The sequence below is a fragment of the Salmo salar genome, chromosome ssa16 (genome assembly GCF_905237065.1).
Source record: "Salmo salar chromosome ssa16, Ssal_v3.1, whole genome shotgun sequence".
NCBI lineage: Eukaryota > Metazoa > Chordata > Actinopteri > Salmoniformes > Salmonidae > Salmo > Salmo salar.
This window is the reverse complement of record NC_059457.1, coordinates 14,572,888-14,588,846: the sequence shown is the minus strand read 5'-3', so window position 1 is coordinate 14,588,846 and position 15,959 is coordinate 14,572,888. Positions and strand designations below refer to the sequence as shown.

Below are 15,959 nucleotides of genomic sequence, written 5' to 3'. Positions count from 1 at the left end.
AAGAGAGTCAGATTGCCAACCTTGAGAAATCATTCAAATTGGCACCATGAGAGTGGCATTAAGGTTTTATACTGTTCTATTGTTGACCTGTTAGCATGCCCATGGAAAGAAACATTACACAAAGGAGCTGGTGGAAAACCTGAGAGGAGAACACAAAGGCCTCAGTAGGCATTTGCAAAATACGGCTGTGCTCCTTTCGGGATATTAAAGCAGGGTGATGACACATACTTGGCAGAGACGACATCACTTTCCCCAACTGCCAGTGCAGTTTTCCCTTGTTTTACATGCTGGCATAAAGTGGAAACGATTGTGTATTGTTCTGAGAAGACCACTTTGTACAGTCATTGCTCTCCCTCTCTAAAATTGTCTTTGATAGCATACTGTATGATAGAAGTAAGTAGGCTGTTTAAACGTTTTTCAAAATGTTTGCTAGTCAACTTTACGTTAAATCTTACATATTCCTGTCAAAGAGGATGTGTGAGTGCAGCAGTTTTGATGCGAAACTCTCCATTCATACTTCTCAGCTGTAATTTATTGGCGGAAGGAAGGAAACACACTGACAGAATTAGCATTAGTCATTAATCTGCCAGTTTCTTCGGCAGTCTTAGGAAGGTATCTCTACTCGTATCTGGCTTCTGCTCTCTGATTCATCTGATTCATCATCCCATTCCAAATAGTTAATGCTACCGTTAACCTTTTACTGCAGTGGCCTAAATCAGGGTCACACAGAGTGTTTCTTGGTAGACTTAAACAAATCTACTTTGTAACACAAGTATACACCTCACCAGTGGCGAACGATCGTTCAGGGCAGGTGGGGAAGAGCCCCACCTGTTTTGAGCCCCATCTGTTTAGCAAAAAAACAAACATGTTATTTTGGCGTTAATAAGTGTCACATATCAGTTTGCAAACAATGTAAAGAAAAATCATTGAGTTAATAAAGCTGAATACAAATATGGTCTCTTTTTTGCTTTCTTGAGTAAGGCAGCTCCAAAATGCAGGTGTTTCAGACTAGCTCAGTGCTTTCTGTGGTGGTGGGAAAATAGCGGAAAATACAGAGCACAGGGGTTGGTAATGTTCTCTAGTTGCGCCGTGATTGGCTCAGTGTTCTGTCACTCATGGAGACACTACGTCACCGCAAAATCTACAGGGAGAGCTAGAAAGTTCAAGCCCCTTGGGTGCTGACATAGATTTACATTAGAAGTGCCCATCCAAGAAGGCTCAAGGTCATTGGCCACAGTTACAATTACGTCAAATCACATTATATCTACAGTAGCTTTGATTGGATTGATGTTTTGAAAGTATGATGTCAACATCATACTTTCAAAATCCTAGCTAGCAAGCTAGACAAGTAGTCATCATCATGAAAGTCCATGGAGAATAAGAGCACATCCTCCCAGCTGCCCACTGCACTGAGGCTAGGACATACTGTCACCACCGATAAATCTACGATAATCAAGAATTTCAATAATCGTTTTCTACAGCTGGCCATGCTTTCCACCTGGCTATCCATAACCCGGTCAACAGCGCTGCACCCCCCCACAGCAACTTGCCCAAGCCTATCCCAATTCTCCTTCACCCAAATCCAGATAGCTGATGTTCTGAAAGAGCTGTAAAATCTGTACCCCTACAAATCAGCTGGGCTAGACAATCTGGACCCTCTCTTTCTAAAATTATCCACTGCAATTGTTGCAACCCCTATTACTAGCCTGTTCAACCTCTCTTTCGTATCGTCTGAGATCCCTAAAGATTGGAAAGCTGCTGCGGTCATCCCCCTCTTCAAAGGGGGAGACACTCTAGACCCAAACGGTTACAGACCTATATCTATCCTACCCTGCCTTTCTAAAGTCTTCGAAAGCCAAGTTAACAAACAGATGACCGACCATTTTGAATCCCACCGTACCTTCTCCGCTATGCAATCTGGTTTCCGAGCTGGTCATGGGTGCACCTCAGCCACGCTCAAGGTCTGAAACGATATCATAACCACCATCAATAAAAGACAATACTGTGCAGCCGTATTCATCGACCTGGCCAAGGCTTTCGACTCTATCAATCACCACATTCTTATCGGCAGACTCAACTACCTTGGTTTCTCAAATGACTGCCTCGCCTGGTTCACCAACTACTTCTCAGATAGAGTTCAGTGTGTCAAATCGGAGGGCCTGTTGTCCGGACCTCTCACAGTCACTATGGGGGTGCCAAAGGGTTCAATTCTCGGGCCGACTCTTTTCTCTGTATACATCAATGATGTCGCTCTTGCTGCTGGTGATTCTCTGATCCAACTCTACACAGACGACACCATTCTGTATACTTCTGGCCCTTCTTTGGACACTGTGTTAACAAACTTCCAGACGAGCTTCAATGCCATACAACACTCCTTCCGTGGCCTCCAACTGCCCTTAAATGCAAGTAAAACTAAATGCATGCTTTCAACTGATCGCTGCCCACACCCGCCCGCCCATCTAGCATCACTACTCTGGACGGTTCTGAGATAATGTGGACAACTACAAATACCTAGGTGTCTGGTTAGACTGTAAACTCTCCTTCCAGACTCCAGACTAAGCATCTCCAATCCAAAATTAAATCTAGAATCGGCCTCCTATTTTGCAACAAAGCATCCTTCACTCATGCTGCCAAACATACCCTCGTAAAACTGACTATCGGCGATGTCATTTACAAAATAGCCTCCAACACTCTACTCAGCAAATTGGATGTAGTCTATCACAGTGCCATCCGTTTTGTCACCAAAGCCCCATATACTACCCACCACTGCGACCTGTATGCTCTCGTTGGCTGGCACTCGCTTTATATTCGTCGACAAACCCACTGGCTCCAGGTCATCTTCGCTAGGTAAAGCCCCGCCTTATCTCATCTCAGCTCACTGGTCACCATAGCAGCACCCACCCGTAGCATGTGCTCCAGCAGGTATATTTCACTGGTCATCCCCAAAGCCAACACCTCCTTTGGCTGCCTTTCCTTCCAGTTCTTTGCTGCCTATGACTGGAATTGAATTGCAAAAATCACTGAAGCTGGAGACTTATATCTCCCTCACTAAATTTAAGCATCAGCTGTCAGAGCAGCTTACCGATCACTGCACCTGTACATAGCTCATCTGTAAATAGCCACCCAACTACTTCATCCCCATATTGTTATTTTTTTTCTTCTCTCCTTTGCACCTCAGTATCTCTACTTGCACATTAATCTTCTGCACATCTATCACTACAGTGTTTAATTGCTAAATTGTAATTATTTAATAACTATAGCCTATTTTATGCCTTACCCCCCTAACGCTATGTTATTTGTGTCACACTGCTTTGTTCTATCTTGGCCAGGTCGGAGTTGTAAATGAGAACTTGTTCTCAACTGGCCTACCTGGTTAAATAAAGGTGAAAAAAATATATAAATGAATCAAGTCGGCAATCTACTGGCAAACCGTTTTCAATCCTTGTCATATGAAGATAAATTACAGATAAAACATATCGGTGCTCATCGGCCATTGGACATAAACATTACACAACAAGTTGGAAATCGCAAATTCAACAGTGAGTGGTTTGGACTGAATCAGTGGCAAACTGCCTTCCTTATTTGAGCTTATCTTGCCGTAATATGGACTTGGTCTTTTACCAAATAGGACTATCTTCTGTATACCATGCCTACCTTGTCACAACACAACTGATTGGCTCAAATGCATTAAAAACGAAAGAACTTCCACAAATTAACTTTTAACAAGGCACACCTGTTAACTGAAATGGCTACCAAGAAGCATGTTCAGAGAATGCCAAGAGTGTGCAAAGCTGTCATCAAGGCAAAGGGTGGCTACTTTGAAGAATCTCAAATATAAAATATATTTAGATTTGTTTAACACTTTTATTGGTTACTACATGATTCCATATGTGTTATTTCATAGTTCTGATGTCTTCACTATTATTCTACAATGTAGAAAATAGTACAAATAAATAAAATCCCTTGAATGAGTAGGTGTGGTCCAAACTTTTCACTGTTACTGTATATATATATATTTGGAAAGGCACACACTTGTCTATGTAAGGTCCAACAATTGACAGTGCATGTCAGAGCAAAAACCAAGCAATGATGTCGAAGGAATTGTATGTAGTGCTCCAAGACAGGATTGTGTCGAGGCACAGATCTGGGGAAGGGTACCAAAAAATGTCTGTAGCATTGAAGGTCCCCAAGAACACAGTGGCCTCCATCATTCTTAAATGGAAGAAGTTTGGAACCGTCAAGACTCTTCCTAGAGCTGGCCGCCCGGCCAAACTGAGCAATCGGGGGAGAAGGACCTTGGTCAGGGATGTGACCAAGAACCTGATGGTCACTCTGACAGAGCTCCGGAGTTCCTCTGTGGAGATGGGAGAATCTTGCAGAAGGACAACTATCTCTGCAGCACTCCACCAATCAGGCCTTAATGGTAGAGTGGCCAGACGGAAACCACTCCTCAGTAAAAGGCACATGACAGCCGCTTGAAATTTACCAAAAGGCACCTAAAGGACTCTCAGACCATGAGAAACAAGATTCTCTGGCCTGATGAAACCAAGATTGTAGTTCTTTGGCCTGAATGCCAAGCGTCACGTCTGGAGGAAACCTGGCACCATCCCTACAGTGAAGCATGGTGGTGGCAGCGTCATGCTTTGGGGATGTTTTTTAGCGACAGGGACTGGGAGACTTATCAGGATCAAGGGAAAGATGAACAGAGCAATGTACAGAGAGCGATCCACGATGAAAACCTGCTCCAGAGCACTCAGAACTTCGGACTGGGGCGAAGGTTCTCCTTCCAACAGGACAACGACCCTAAGTACTCAGCCAAGTCAATGCAGGAGTGGCTTCGGGTCAAGTCTCTGAATGTCTTTGAGTGGTCCAGCCAGAGCCCGGACTTGAACCTGATAGAACATCTCTGGAGAGACCTGAAAATAGCTGTGCAGCAATGCTCCCAATCCAACCCGACAGAGCTTGAGAGGACCTACAGAAAAGAATGGGAGAAACTCCCGAAAAGCAGGCGTGCCAAGCTTGTAGCGTCATACCCAAGAAGACTCGAGGCTGTAATCACTGGCAAATGTGCTTCAACAAAGTACTGAGTAAAGGGTCTGAATACTTATGTAAATGTGATATTTCATGTTTTATTTTTAATACATTTTCAGAAATGTCTAAAAACCTGTTTTTGCTTCGTCATTGTGGGGTATTGTGTGAAGATTGATGAGGAATAAAAACAATTCAATCAATTTTAGAATAAGGCTGTAATGTAACAAAATTAGGAAAAAGTCAAGGGGTCTGAATACTTTCCGAATGCACTGTGATGTGTGTGTGTGTATATATATATATATATACTGCTCAAAAAAATAAAGGGAACACTTAAACAACACATCCTAGATCTGAATGAAATAAATAATCTTATTAAATACTTTTTTCTTTACATAGTTGAATGTGCTGACAACAAAATCATGCTAAAATAATCAATGGAAATCCAATTTGTCAACCCATGGAGGTCTGGATTTGGAATCACACTCCAAATCAAAGTGGAAAACCACAGTACAGGCTGATCCAACTTTGATGTAATGTCCTTAAAACAAGTCAAAATGAGGCTCAGTAGTGTGTGTGGCCTCCACGTGCCTGTATGACCTCCCTACAACGCCTGGGCATGCTCCTGATGAGGTGGCGGATGGTCTCCTGAGGGATCTCCTCCCAGACCTGGACTAAAGTATCCGCCAACCCCTGGACAGTCTGTGGTGCAATGTGGCGTTGGTGGATGGAGCAAGACATGATGTCCCAGATGTGCTCAATTGGATTCAGGTCAGGGGAACGGGCAGGCCAGTCCATAGCATCAATGCCTTCCTCTTGCAGGAACTGCTGACACACTCCAGCCACATGAGGTCTAGCATTGTCTTGCATTAGGAGGAACCCAGGGCCAACCGCACCAGCATATGGTCTCACAAGGGGTCTGAGGATCTCATCTCGGTACCTAATGGCAGTCAGGCTACCTCTGGCGAGCATATGGAGGGCTGTGCGGCCCCCCAAAGAAATGCCAGCCCACACCATGACTGACCCACCGCCAAACCGGTCGTACTGGAGGATGTTGCAGGCAGCAGAACGTTCTCCACGGCGTCTCCAGACTCTGTCACGTCTGTCACGTGCTCAGTGTGAACCTGCTTTGATCTGTGAAGAGCACAGGGCTCCAGTGGCGAATTTGCCAATCTTGGTCTTCTCTGGCAAATGCCAAACGTCCTGCACGGTGTTGGGCTGTAAGCACAACCCCCACCTGTGGACGTCGGGCCCTCATACCACCCTCATGGAGTCTGTTTCTGACCGTTTGAGCAGACACATGCACATTTGTGGCTTGCTGGAGGTGATTTTGCAGGGCTCTGGCAGTGCTCCTCCTCCTCCTCCTTGCACAAAGGCGGAGGTAGCGGTCCTGCTGCTGGGTTGTTGCCCTCCTACGACCTCCTCCACGTCTCCTGATGTACTGGCCTGTCACCTGGTAGCGCCTCCATGCTCTGGACACTACGCTGACAGACACAGCAAACCTTCTTGCCACAGCTCGCATTGATGTGCCATCCTGGATGAGCTGCACTACCTGAGCCACTTGTGTGGGTTTTAGACTCCGTGTCATGCTACCACTAGAGTGAAAGCACCGCCAGCATTCAAAAGTGACCAAAACATCAGCCAGGAAGCATAGGAACTGAGAAGTGGTCTGTGGTCCCCACCTGCAGAACCACTCCTTTATTGGGGGTGTCTTGCTAATTGCCTATAATTTCCACCTGTTGTCTATTCCATTTGCACAACAGCATGTGAAATTTATTGTCAATCAGTGTTGCTTCCTAAGTGGACAGTTTGATTTCACAGAAGTGTGATTGACTTGGAGTTACATTGTGTTGTTTAAGTGTTCCCTTTATTTTTTTGAGCAGTGTATATATATATATATATATTTTTTTTTCCTTTATTATTTTCCACTAACCCTGCCACCCCTCCCCTAATTGGAGTAAACAAATGAGCAACAACACTTAGGCTTCTACTTCCAGCTTATTCATACTATGTACATTTTGCAGACACAGTGTATTTTACAATAGTTATCTTGTTGTTTTTATTCCCACCATTCAACCCCTCCCATCTATCGTTTAACACCATCCATATTGGATTTCTATATCTTTCAACTGTGATGTTTCACGTAAGTTCTGAACCTTTCTATTCTGATAGTTTTTACCGATGTTGCAATTCTTCAGCCATTCCTGGACCTGTGACCAAAAACAATCTACATATGGACAGCACCAAAATAAATTATCTAATGACAAATGATCTAATGACACAGCAAAATTTGCAGATCTGGGAAGGTTGTATCCCCCATATATTTAACATTCTATTGGACGCAAGAATTTTGTATAGTCATTTAAATTGAAATTAAAGTTTTGCGTATCAGTTCATAAACCATGTGCCATGGAATCGATAGATTGAAAATATTTTTGGGGTCCATACATTGCAATTTCATTGTGGCACGAATCATACGCACTGATATTAAAATGAAAATACATTTATCATTTCAGTTGAGCTTTTAACCATTGCGTTTTCAAACTAGCACTGATCAACCTCCATAATTTTGAGACTTCTTTGCAAAAACGTATCCATGTTTTCTGTTGCTATCTCTTTAATGTTGAGCCTTTATGAAGGGAAAGTGATCCTCTTCATTGAGAAGATTTGGAGCTTGTGAGGGGAGTTAAAGGCGCTGCATGGTCAATCCGAAGTCTGCATTGGCCTTGGAACATTTATGGTGATATGGCCTCTGCAGAAGTCAGGGCATTCATACTTCTTGCACTTTGCAGAGCAGCACAGAGCTGTTGTGAAGGAAGTTGTCAAGGAAGTGAGTTGGTGTTTATACAGGACTTCCTGCCCTCACCTACAGTACCGTCAACCAATCAATGTGGAGCTATACAGAGCCCATTTTTACAAAATTTGAGAGGCGCACGGCGAAGCACTATGGAGTTCAATTTGACCTCTGCTTGCCTCTGGAGGCTCCGCAATTGCATCACACCATCAATACGGCGCCTCCGACCTTATTTTCGGATCAAGCATGAATTGGCTCTTAATCACGGCTTTGATATAAACACCAGACACTTTACTGGGTTTGTTTTCCTTTCTGGGTGAATCACACGCCTTTGTTTTGATGAAGTCATGCACTACTCTGGTCTCAAAACATTGAAGTCATGAGCTGCTATCAACACTGCTGCATTTGAGTTTTGTCTAGATCCACCACAACAATCACTATGAGTACCATCTTGCCTGGTGGATTAAGTTATCTACATACTAGGCCTACATAAAGTTGATAATGTTTCCTCTATGAGCTTGCATCGTTTATATGTTTTTCTGACTAGCCTTCTCTTTAGGCCTATCTTTTCTTGAGCTTTGGATGAACCCTCCTTTTAAAAGTGAACATTGAAATACTTAGTACATAAAAAGTGCACCAGAATCTGTGCAAAAACTTTGGCAAGCCAGTGATGAGGAAAAAAATATCTGACCGATTGAGTCACAGAATACTCTTCCTAGAAATTGGGGTGCAGACATAACTTGGGTAGGACAGGGCGGAAGCCTGGGTGGGGTGTGAGGAAGTGGGAGGTGGTGCTTTTTCGGGTTTCGCTTGTTAGCGGTCACATGATCCCGCCGGTCCTCTGGGAGTCGTCAGGCAGGCGCAGAAAGCGTGCGGGTGGTGAAGGAATGCACTCACGGCTGGAAAAGATTTGCAGTGCACAGAGAGGTCCTGCTGCTGCCAGCTTCCCAGAAAGACGGGCCCTGCCACATAAACCCAATCTTCCACTCTGCCAGGCAGGACCGGCAGGCCCTTTAGCCAGAGCTGAATGGGGCTGGATGTGCTGCGGTGATCAGGACCCACGCAACCATGCTGAACAGGATTAATTAATGAATGGCCTTGATTGCAGTGAGAAACTGGCTATGATTAGACTCGTCATCATACAAATGTCTTAATTCCTCTGTAGACATCCACTTGGAACAGTGGTGGGTAAGGTGATGTGGGTTATCCGACCCCTTCTCTTCACCTCTCTCTTTCCACGGTCTTCCATTCTCTCCCCCTGAGAGTGCCTGTCAACTGCAGTGGTGTAGGTGCTCGCCTGCCTCTCTGACATGACATTCAAGAAGCTGACAATCGGAGAGCTGAACATGCAGTGCATTCGAAAGTATTCAGACCCCATAACTTTTTCCATATTTTGTTACTTTACAGCCTTATTCAAAAATGAAGGGGAAAAAAATCAAAATCATCATCAATCCGCACACGTTACCCCATAATGACAAAGCAAAAACAGGATTTTATAAATTTTAGCAAATTTATAAAAAAAATATCAATATTACATTTACATACAGTAAGTATTCAGACCATTTACTCAGTACTTTGGTGAGGCACCTTTGGCAGTGATTACAGCCTCGGGTCTTCTTGGGTATGATGCTACAAACTTGGCACACCCTAATTTGGGGAGTTTCTTCCATTCTTCTCTGAAGATCCTCTCAAGCTCTGTCAGGTTGGATGGGGAGCGTCGCTGCACAGCTATTTTCAGGCCTCTCCAGAAATGTTAGTTTGGGTTGAAGTCCGGGCTGTGGCTGTCCCACTCAAGGACATTCAGAGACTTGTCCCGAAGTCACTTCTGCGTTGTCTTGGCTTTGTGCTGTTGTCCTTTTGGAAGGTGAACCTTCACCCCAGTCTGAAGTCCTGAGCGCTCTGGAGCAGGTTTTCATCAAGGATCTCCCTGTACTTTGCTCCGTTCACTTTTCCCTCGATCCAGACTAGTCTCCCAGTCCCTGCCGCTGAAAAACATCCCCACAGCTGCCACCACCATGCTTCACCGTAGGGACAGTATTGGCCAGGTGATGAGCGGTGCCTGGTTTCCTCCAGACGTGATGCTTGCCATTCAGGCCAAAGAGTTTAATCTTGGTTTCATCAGACCAAAGAATCTTGTTTCTCATGGTCTGAGGCTCCTTTAGATGCCTTCTGGCAAACTCCAAGCGGTTGTCTTGTGCCTTTTACTGAGGAATGGCTTCCGTCTGGCCTCTCTACCATAGAGGCCTGCTTGGTGGAGTACCGCAGAGATGGTTGTCCTTCTGGAAGTTTCTCCCATCTCCACAGAGAAACTCTGGAGCTCTGTCAGAGTAACCATTGGGTTCTTGTTCATCCCCCTGACCAAGACCCTTCTCTCCCAATTGCTCAGTTTGGCCGGGCGGCCAGCTCTAGGAAGAGTCTTGGTGGTTCCAAACTTCTTCCATTTAATAATGGAGGCCACTGTGTTCTTGGGGACCTTCAATGCTGCAGAAATATTTTGGTACCCTTCCCCAGATCTGTGTCTCTACACAATCCTGTCTCTGAGCTCTACGGACAATTCCTTTTGACCTCATGGTTTGGTTTTTGCTCTGACATGCACTGTCACCTTATATAAACAGGTGTGTGTCTTTACAAATCATGTCCAATCAATTGAATTTACCACAGGTGGACTCCAATGAAGTTGTAGAAACATCAAAGATGATCAATGGAAACAGGATGCACCTGAGCTCATTTTCGAGTCTCATAACAAAGGGTCTGAATACTTATGTAAATAAGGTATTTCTGGGTTTTGAATTTTTTTAATACATTTACAGACATTTCTTAAGACCTGTTTTTACTTAATCAATTTTAGAATAAGGATGTCACGTGACAAAATGTAGAAAAAGTGATGGGGTCAGAATACATTCTGAATGCAATTGTCACGCCCTGACCATAGAGAGCCCTTGGGGTTCTCTATGGTGCAATAGGTCAGAGCGTGAGTAGGGGGTGTTCTAGTAATGTATTTCTATGTTGGTGTGAGTATGGTTCCCAATTGGAGGCAGCTGATGATCGTTGCCTCTAATTGGGGATCATACTTAGTGTGGTCCTTTTCCCACCTGCGTTTGTGGGATATTGTTTTGTTTTCAGTTAGTGCCTTAGTGCGCTCTATACTAGACGTTCGTTGATTCTTTGTTGTTTTTGTTAAGTTTCACTTTGTAATAAAGTATGTGGAACTCTATTCACACTGCGCCTTGGTCCACTCCTTTCGACGGATGTGACAGCAATGTATGCATTGTGATTCAGGCATCCATGGCTGCTGCATAGAGACTGAGGGTTTGAAAGATTGGCATTGGTTTTTGGTCTTTTATTTTGGTGCCAGAGCTGGTGAGGTTTCAAACAATATATAATGTATCTGTCCTTTCTGCCACGACTTCAATGTACAATGGAAAAAAGGCACACTTGTCTTCCAAATGGATTAAAGATGTAATTGAAGCATAATGCCTCTGATGTGAGCGCCTTGTGCTGGAGTGATGATCTCACTTGACAAATGGCCTAGAGAAAATAAACTTGCATATCAGAGTCATGAAACAAAGAGAGATCTTACTCTGCCAGTGGTGAGCTGCCTGGAGTTCCAGAGAAACCCATCAGGCCTGGGTTCAAATACTATTAGAAATCTATCAAATACTTTCAGAATTTGCTTTAGCCTGTCTGTAGAGCCAGATGTTTGGGGTTGGCACTTTTGTGACTAAAATATCATCCAAAGTGCTTCATGTTTGATGATTGAATGCTTATGAGGAATTAATTGCTTTCACTGAACACTTGGGAGATTTTACAGTATTTTTACAGTTCGATTGCGCCAGGCAAGCTCAATCAATCCCAGCTCATGTATATGAAATGATTTCCAATAGTTTTGAAACCAGGTCAGAAACCCAATGATTTGCTCACTGAGATGTCAGGCATTTTCATTACATAGAAATATCTCCGGCTGATTATCTTTGCCTCTCCGCTTCCATATAGGCCAGGTTGGTTGTATTAATTTCCCCCCAGATCTATCATAAGGAGGGCTATTTGTCCTCGCCCTGTCAGAGGTAGTTTATTTAGCTATTTGTTGTGGGTTGCAATCTCCATACCTTTCCCCTTTTCAACAACCTCATCTGCTTTCTGGCATAGCCATATTGAGAAGCAGGGCAAGATGGTTGCTATTTGCGGCTATGTAGGACAATGCCGGGTAAAAGTTATATGTTTAAGAGCTACACAAAGGCAGAGGTTTTCCCCCAAAAAATGATCCATAGATAAATTATTCACCTTGATTCATCTGCCGCTTTGGCGCATTTCTTTGAATTCCTTGTTTGTCTCAGTCTGTTATTGTGTGTTGTGTGTGTGTGTGCCTGTTTTCTCCCTCTCCTCGCTCCACGTCTAATTGCGTGTGCTAATTGTGCCCGCCGTGGGGACTCATTACAACCTGTCGTTCTCGGTATGTTATCACACGTGTCATGTCCCATCCATCAGGCTTTTTAATTACGCGGTGGCATTCTGTGTTATCATGCACCTCCTCCTCTCTAAGGAGACTCATTACATAGCCATCATCTCCCCGCCTGCTCCACCTGCCTCCCCCTGTCTCCCGCCTACTTCCCAGACACGCGGGGTTCAAGGTCTTGTGTTAGTGCCAGAGCCACCTCACAGCTAGGTAACAAAGACGCAGACATTATCTGCTCCGGTAGGGGGCTAATAGCACATCTTCCAACCCTCACACCTCCCACAGCTTGGGCCTGATGTATGGCCGTCAGGGTCAAACACTCAGGCGCAACCCCGGACCCCAGCCATGGGGAGGGGGGACAGTACAGTACCCAGGCCAGGGTTGCCCCGTGGTGGGGTAACTACAGTTGAAGTCGGAAGTTTACATACACCTTAGCCAAATGCATGTAAACTCAGTTTTTCACAATTCCTGACATTTAATCCAATATTCCCTGTCTTAGGTCAGTTAGGATCACCACTTTATTTTAAGAATGTGAAATGTCAGAATAATAGTAGAGAGAATGATTTATTTCAGCTTTTATTTCTTTCATCACATTCCCAGTGGGTCAGAAGTTTACTTACACTCAATTAGTATTTGGTAGCATTGCCTTTAAATTGTTTAACATGGGTCAAACGTTTCAGGTAGGCTTCCACAAGCTTCCCACAATAAGTTGGGTGAATTTTGACCCATTCTTTCTGACAGAGCTGGTGTAACTGAGTCAGGTTTGTAGGCCTCCTTGCTCGCACACGCTTTTTCAGTTCTGCCCACACATTTTCTATAGGATTGAGGTCAGGGCAATACCTTGACTTTGTTGTCCTTAAGCCATTTTGCCGCAACTTGGGAAATATGCTTGGGGTCATTGTCCATTTGGAAGACCCATTTGCAACCAAGCTTTAACTTCCTGACTGATGTCTTGAGATGTTGCTTCAATATATCCACATAATTTTCCATCCTCATAATGGCATCTATTTTGTGAAGTACACCAGTCCCTCCTGCAGCAAAGCACCCCCACAACATGATGCTGCCGCTCCTGTGCTTCACTGTTGGGATGGTGTTCTTCGGCTTACAAGCCTCCCCCTTTTTCCTCCAAACATAACGATGGTCATTATGGCCAAACAGTTCTATTTTTGTTTCATCAGACCAGAGGACATTTCTCCAAAAAGTACGACCTTTGTCCCCATGTGCAGATACAAACCGTAGTCTGGCTTTTTTATGGTGGTTTTGGAGCAGTGGCTTCTTCCTTGCTGAGCGGCCTTTCAGGTTATGTTGATATAGGACTCGTTTTACTGTGGATATAGATACTTTTGTACCTGTTTCCTCCAGCATCTTCACAAGGTCCTTTGCTGTTATTCTGGGATTGATTTGCACTTTCCGCACCAAAGTACGTTCATCTCTAGGAGACAGAACGCGTCTCCTTCCTGAGCGGTATGACAGCTGCGTGGTCCCATGGTGTTTATACTTGTTTGTACAGATGAACGTGGTACCTTCAGGTGTTTGGAAATTGCTCCCAAAGATGAACCAGACTTGTGGAGGTCTACAATTTTTTTTCTGAGGTCTTGGCTAATTTCTTTTCATTTTCCCATGATGTTAAGCAGAGGCACTGAGTTTGAAGGTAGGCCTTGAAATACATCCACAGGTACACCTCCAATTGACTTAAATGATGTCAATTAGCCTATCAGAAGCTTCTAAAGCAATGACATCATTTTCTGGAATTTTCCAAGCTGTTTAAAGGCACAGTCAACTTAGTGTATGTAAACTTCTGACCCACTGGAATTGTGATACAGTGAATTATAAGTGAAATAATCTGTCTGTAAACAATTGTTGGAAAAATTACTTGTGTCATGCACAAAGTAGATGTCCTTGCCAAAACTATAGTTTGTTAACAAGAAATTTGTGGAGTGGTTGAAAAACGAGTTTTAATGACTCCAACCTAAGTGTATGTAAACTTCCGACTTCAACTGTACATGCACAGCATGGTCTCTCCATGGGTGTCCATGGGCCCTCAACTCTTATTATGCATGGCCTTAACACTGCTCTCTAGTTTGCTCTCTCTAGTCCCTCCTGCTTTGTAATCCCTTCCACAAACATATTTATTCGTCCTTCCTCCCTTGCCTCTCTCTCTTGACACAGTGTGGCATGTCTGTGTGTGAGATACCCAGTACTCAACGGTTGGTAAACACAGGGCTAGCTGTGATTGACACGTTTTTGGTCCCTGGCTCTCCACGCTCCTTTATGCCAACATGGCATTCCCCCTCTCTCTCTCTTTGTTGCTTTATTTGTTTTCGGTCAAGGGCGTGGTACATGCGCCTCTGCAGTCCCTGAGTCCACAGTAAGAGCCGTGGTGAGCACTCCTCTCTCTGCTTACTCTCAGACTTTGTCGGTGAAGGCCACAATACCACTCTTAAAGAAGGTTTACGCAAGTTTCACGCCACAGTACTTTTTTACAGCAATGTATCACACTCAGAGGGGTGATCACACATCTTTACATGTACATCAGCCTTCTCTGTGATGGGTTGTGTCCCTGTCAAGCATGAGCAGGTTTCAAGGTGATTTGATTTCTGTCTAAGCCTCCTATCTTTGGGGCATGATAAAGGACCACTGCTGAGTTTGAAAGAAATCCAGACATTTCTTTCAGTACAGTGAAGACATACTGTGTCATATTGATTGAATTGACTGAAACGCCAGTCCCCAGCGCTGTGGTGGCATTGCCCTTGATGAGGTTATCCATAAGCATGAGGATCATTGCACATACATCTTCTAACCCCTCTGTTTTCCATCTGCCCACAGCCGTGCGATCAAAACCAACCAGGATCTGCTACCAGAGACTCCGTGGATCAACATCTTCTACGATGACTTCTGGGGCACCCTGCTTACCCACAGCGGGAGCCACAAGTCCTACCGGCCCCTGTGTACCCTCTCCTTCCGCCTCAACCATGCCCTGGGTGGCCTGGAGCCCTGGGGCTACCACCTGGTCAACGTGGGCCTCCATGGGGCCGTCACGGCCCTCTTCACCTGGCTGGCCCGCTTGCTGCTTGGAGAGGGCCTGTGGAGCCTCCTGGCTGGGTTATTGTTCGCCTCGCATCCCATCCACACGGAGGCGGTGGCGGGTGTGGTAGGCCGTGCCGACGTGGGCGCCGCCCTCTTCTTCCTGCTGTCTCTGCTGTGCTATGTGCGTCACTGCGCCCTGCGAGGGGGCCCTGCGGGGCCCTGCAGGCTGGGGGCCTGGCTCCTGGGCAGCCTGGGTTGTGCTGCCTGCAGCATGCTGTGGAAAGAGCAGGGGGTGACTGTATTGGCCGTGTCGGCACTCTATGACGTCTGCGTGTTCCACCGGCTCAAGTTGCGTCAGGTCATCATACTCTTCTACAAGGTAAATAGTTTGTTTTTTCCCATGTATCTGATTTCCTCCTCTCTCTCTCCTTTGGCAAAGTGCAAAGTGGAAAGCCGATCTATTCACACGGGTCTTGTTGTGTGGAAGTATGCCTGTGTTATGTTTGCTTTTCATTAGGATGTAATTTGCAAAACATTTTGCCATGTATGTGCAGCTGTGTGATCCGGAATGAGCTGTTGTTTTGTCCTTTGAATGCAAGGAAATATACACGTGGGGAAGAAAAACAAAGAGAAAGTAGGCTATTTCTCCTGTTTATT

At 44.9% G+C, this 15,959-nt stretch overlaps 1 protein-coding gene across 1 annotated transcript in view; it reads left to right on the top strand.

Annotated features, from left to right (window-relative positions):
- The window catches only part of tmtc2b (transmembrane O-mannosyltransferase targeting cadherins 2b), a 176,023-nt gene that overhangs the window by 61,308 nt on the left and 98,756 nt on the right, over positions 1-15,959 (top strand). The window contains exon 2 of the mRNA XM_014147934.2: positions 15,102-15,681. Coding sequence (XP_014003409.1) covers positions 15,102-15,681 — 580 coding nt within the window. The remainder of the gene's footprint in view (positions 1-15,101; positions 15,682-15,959) is intronic.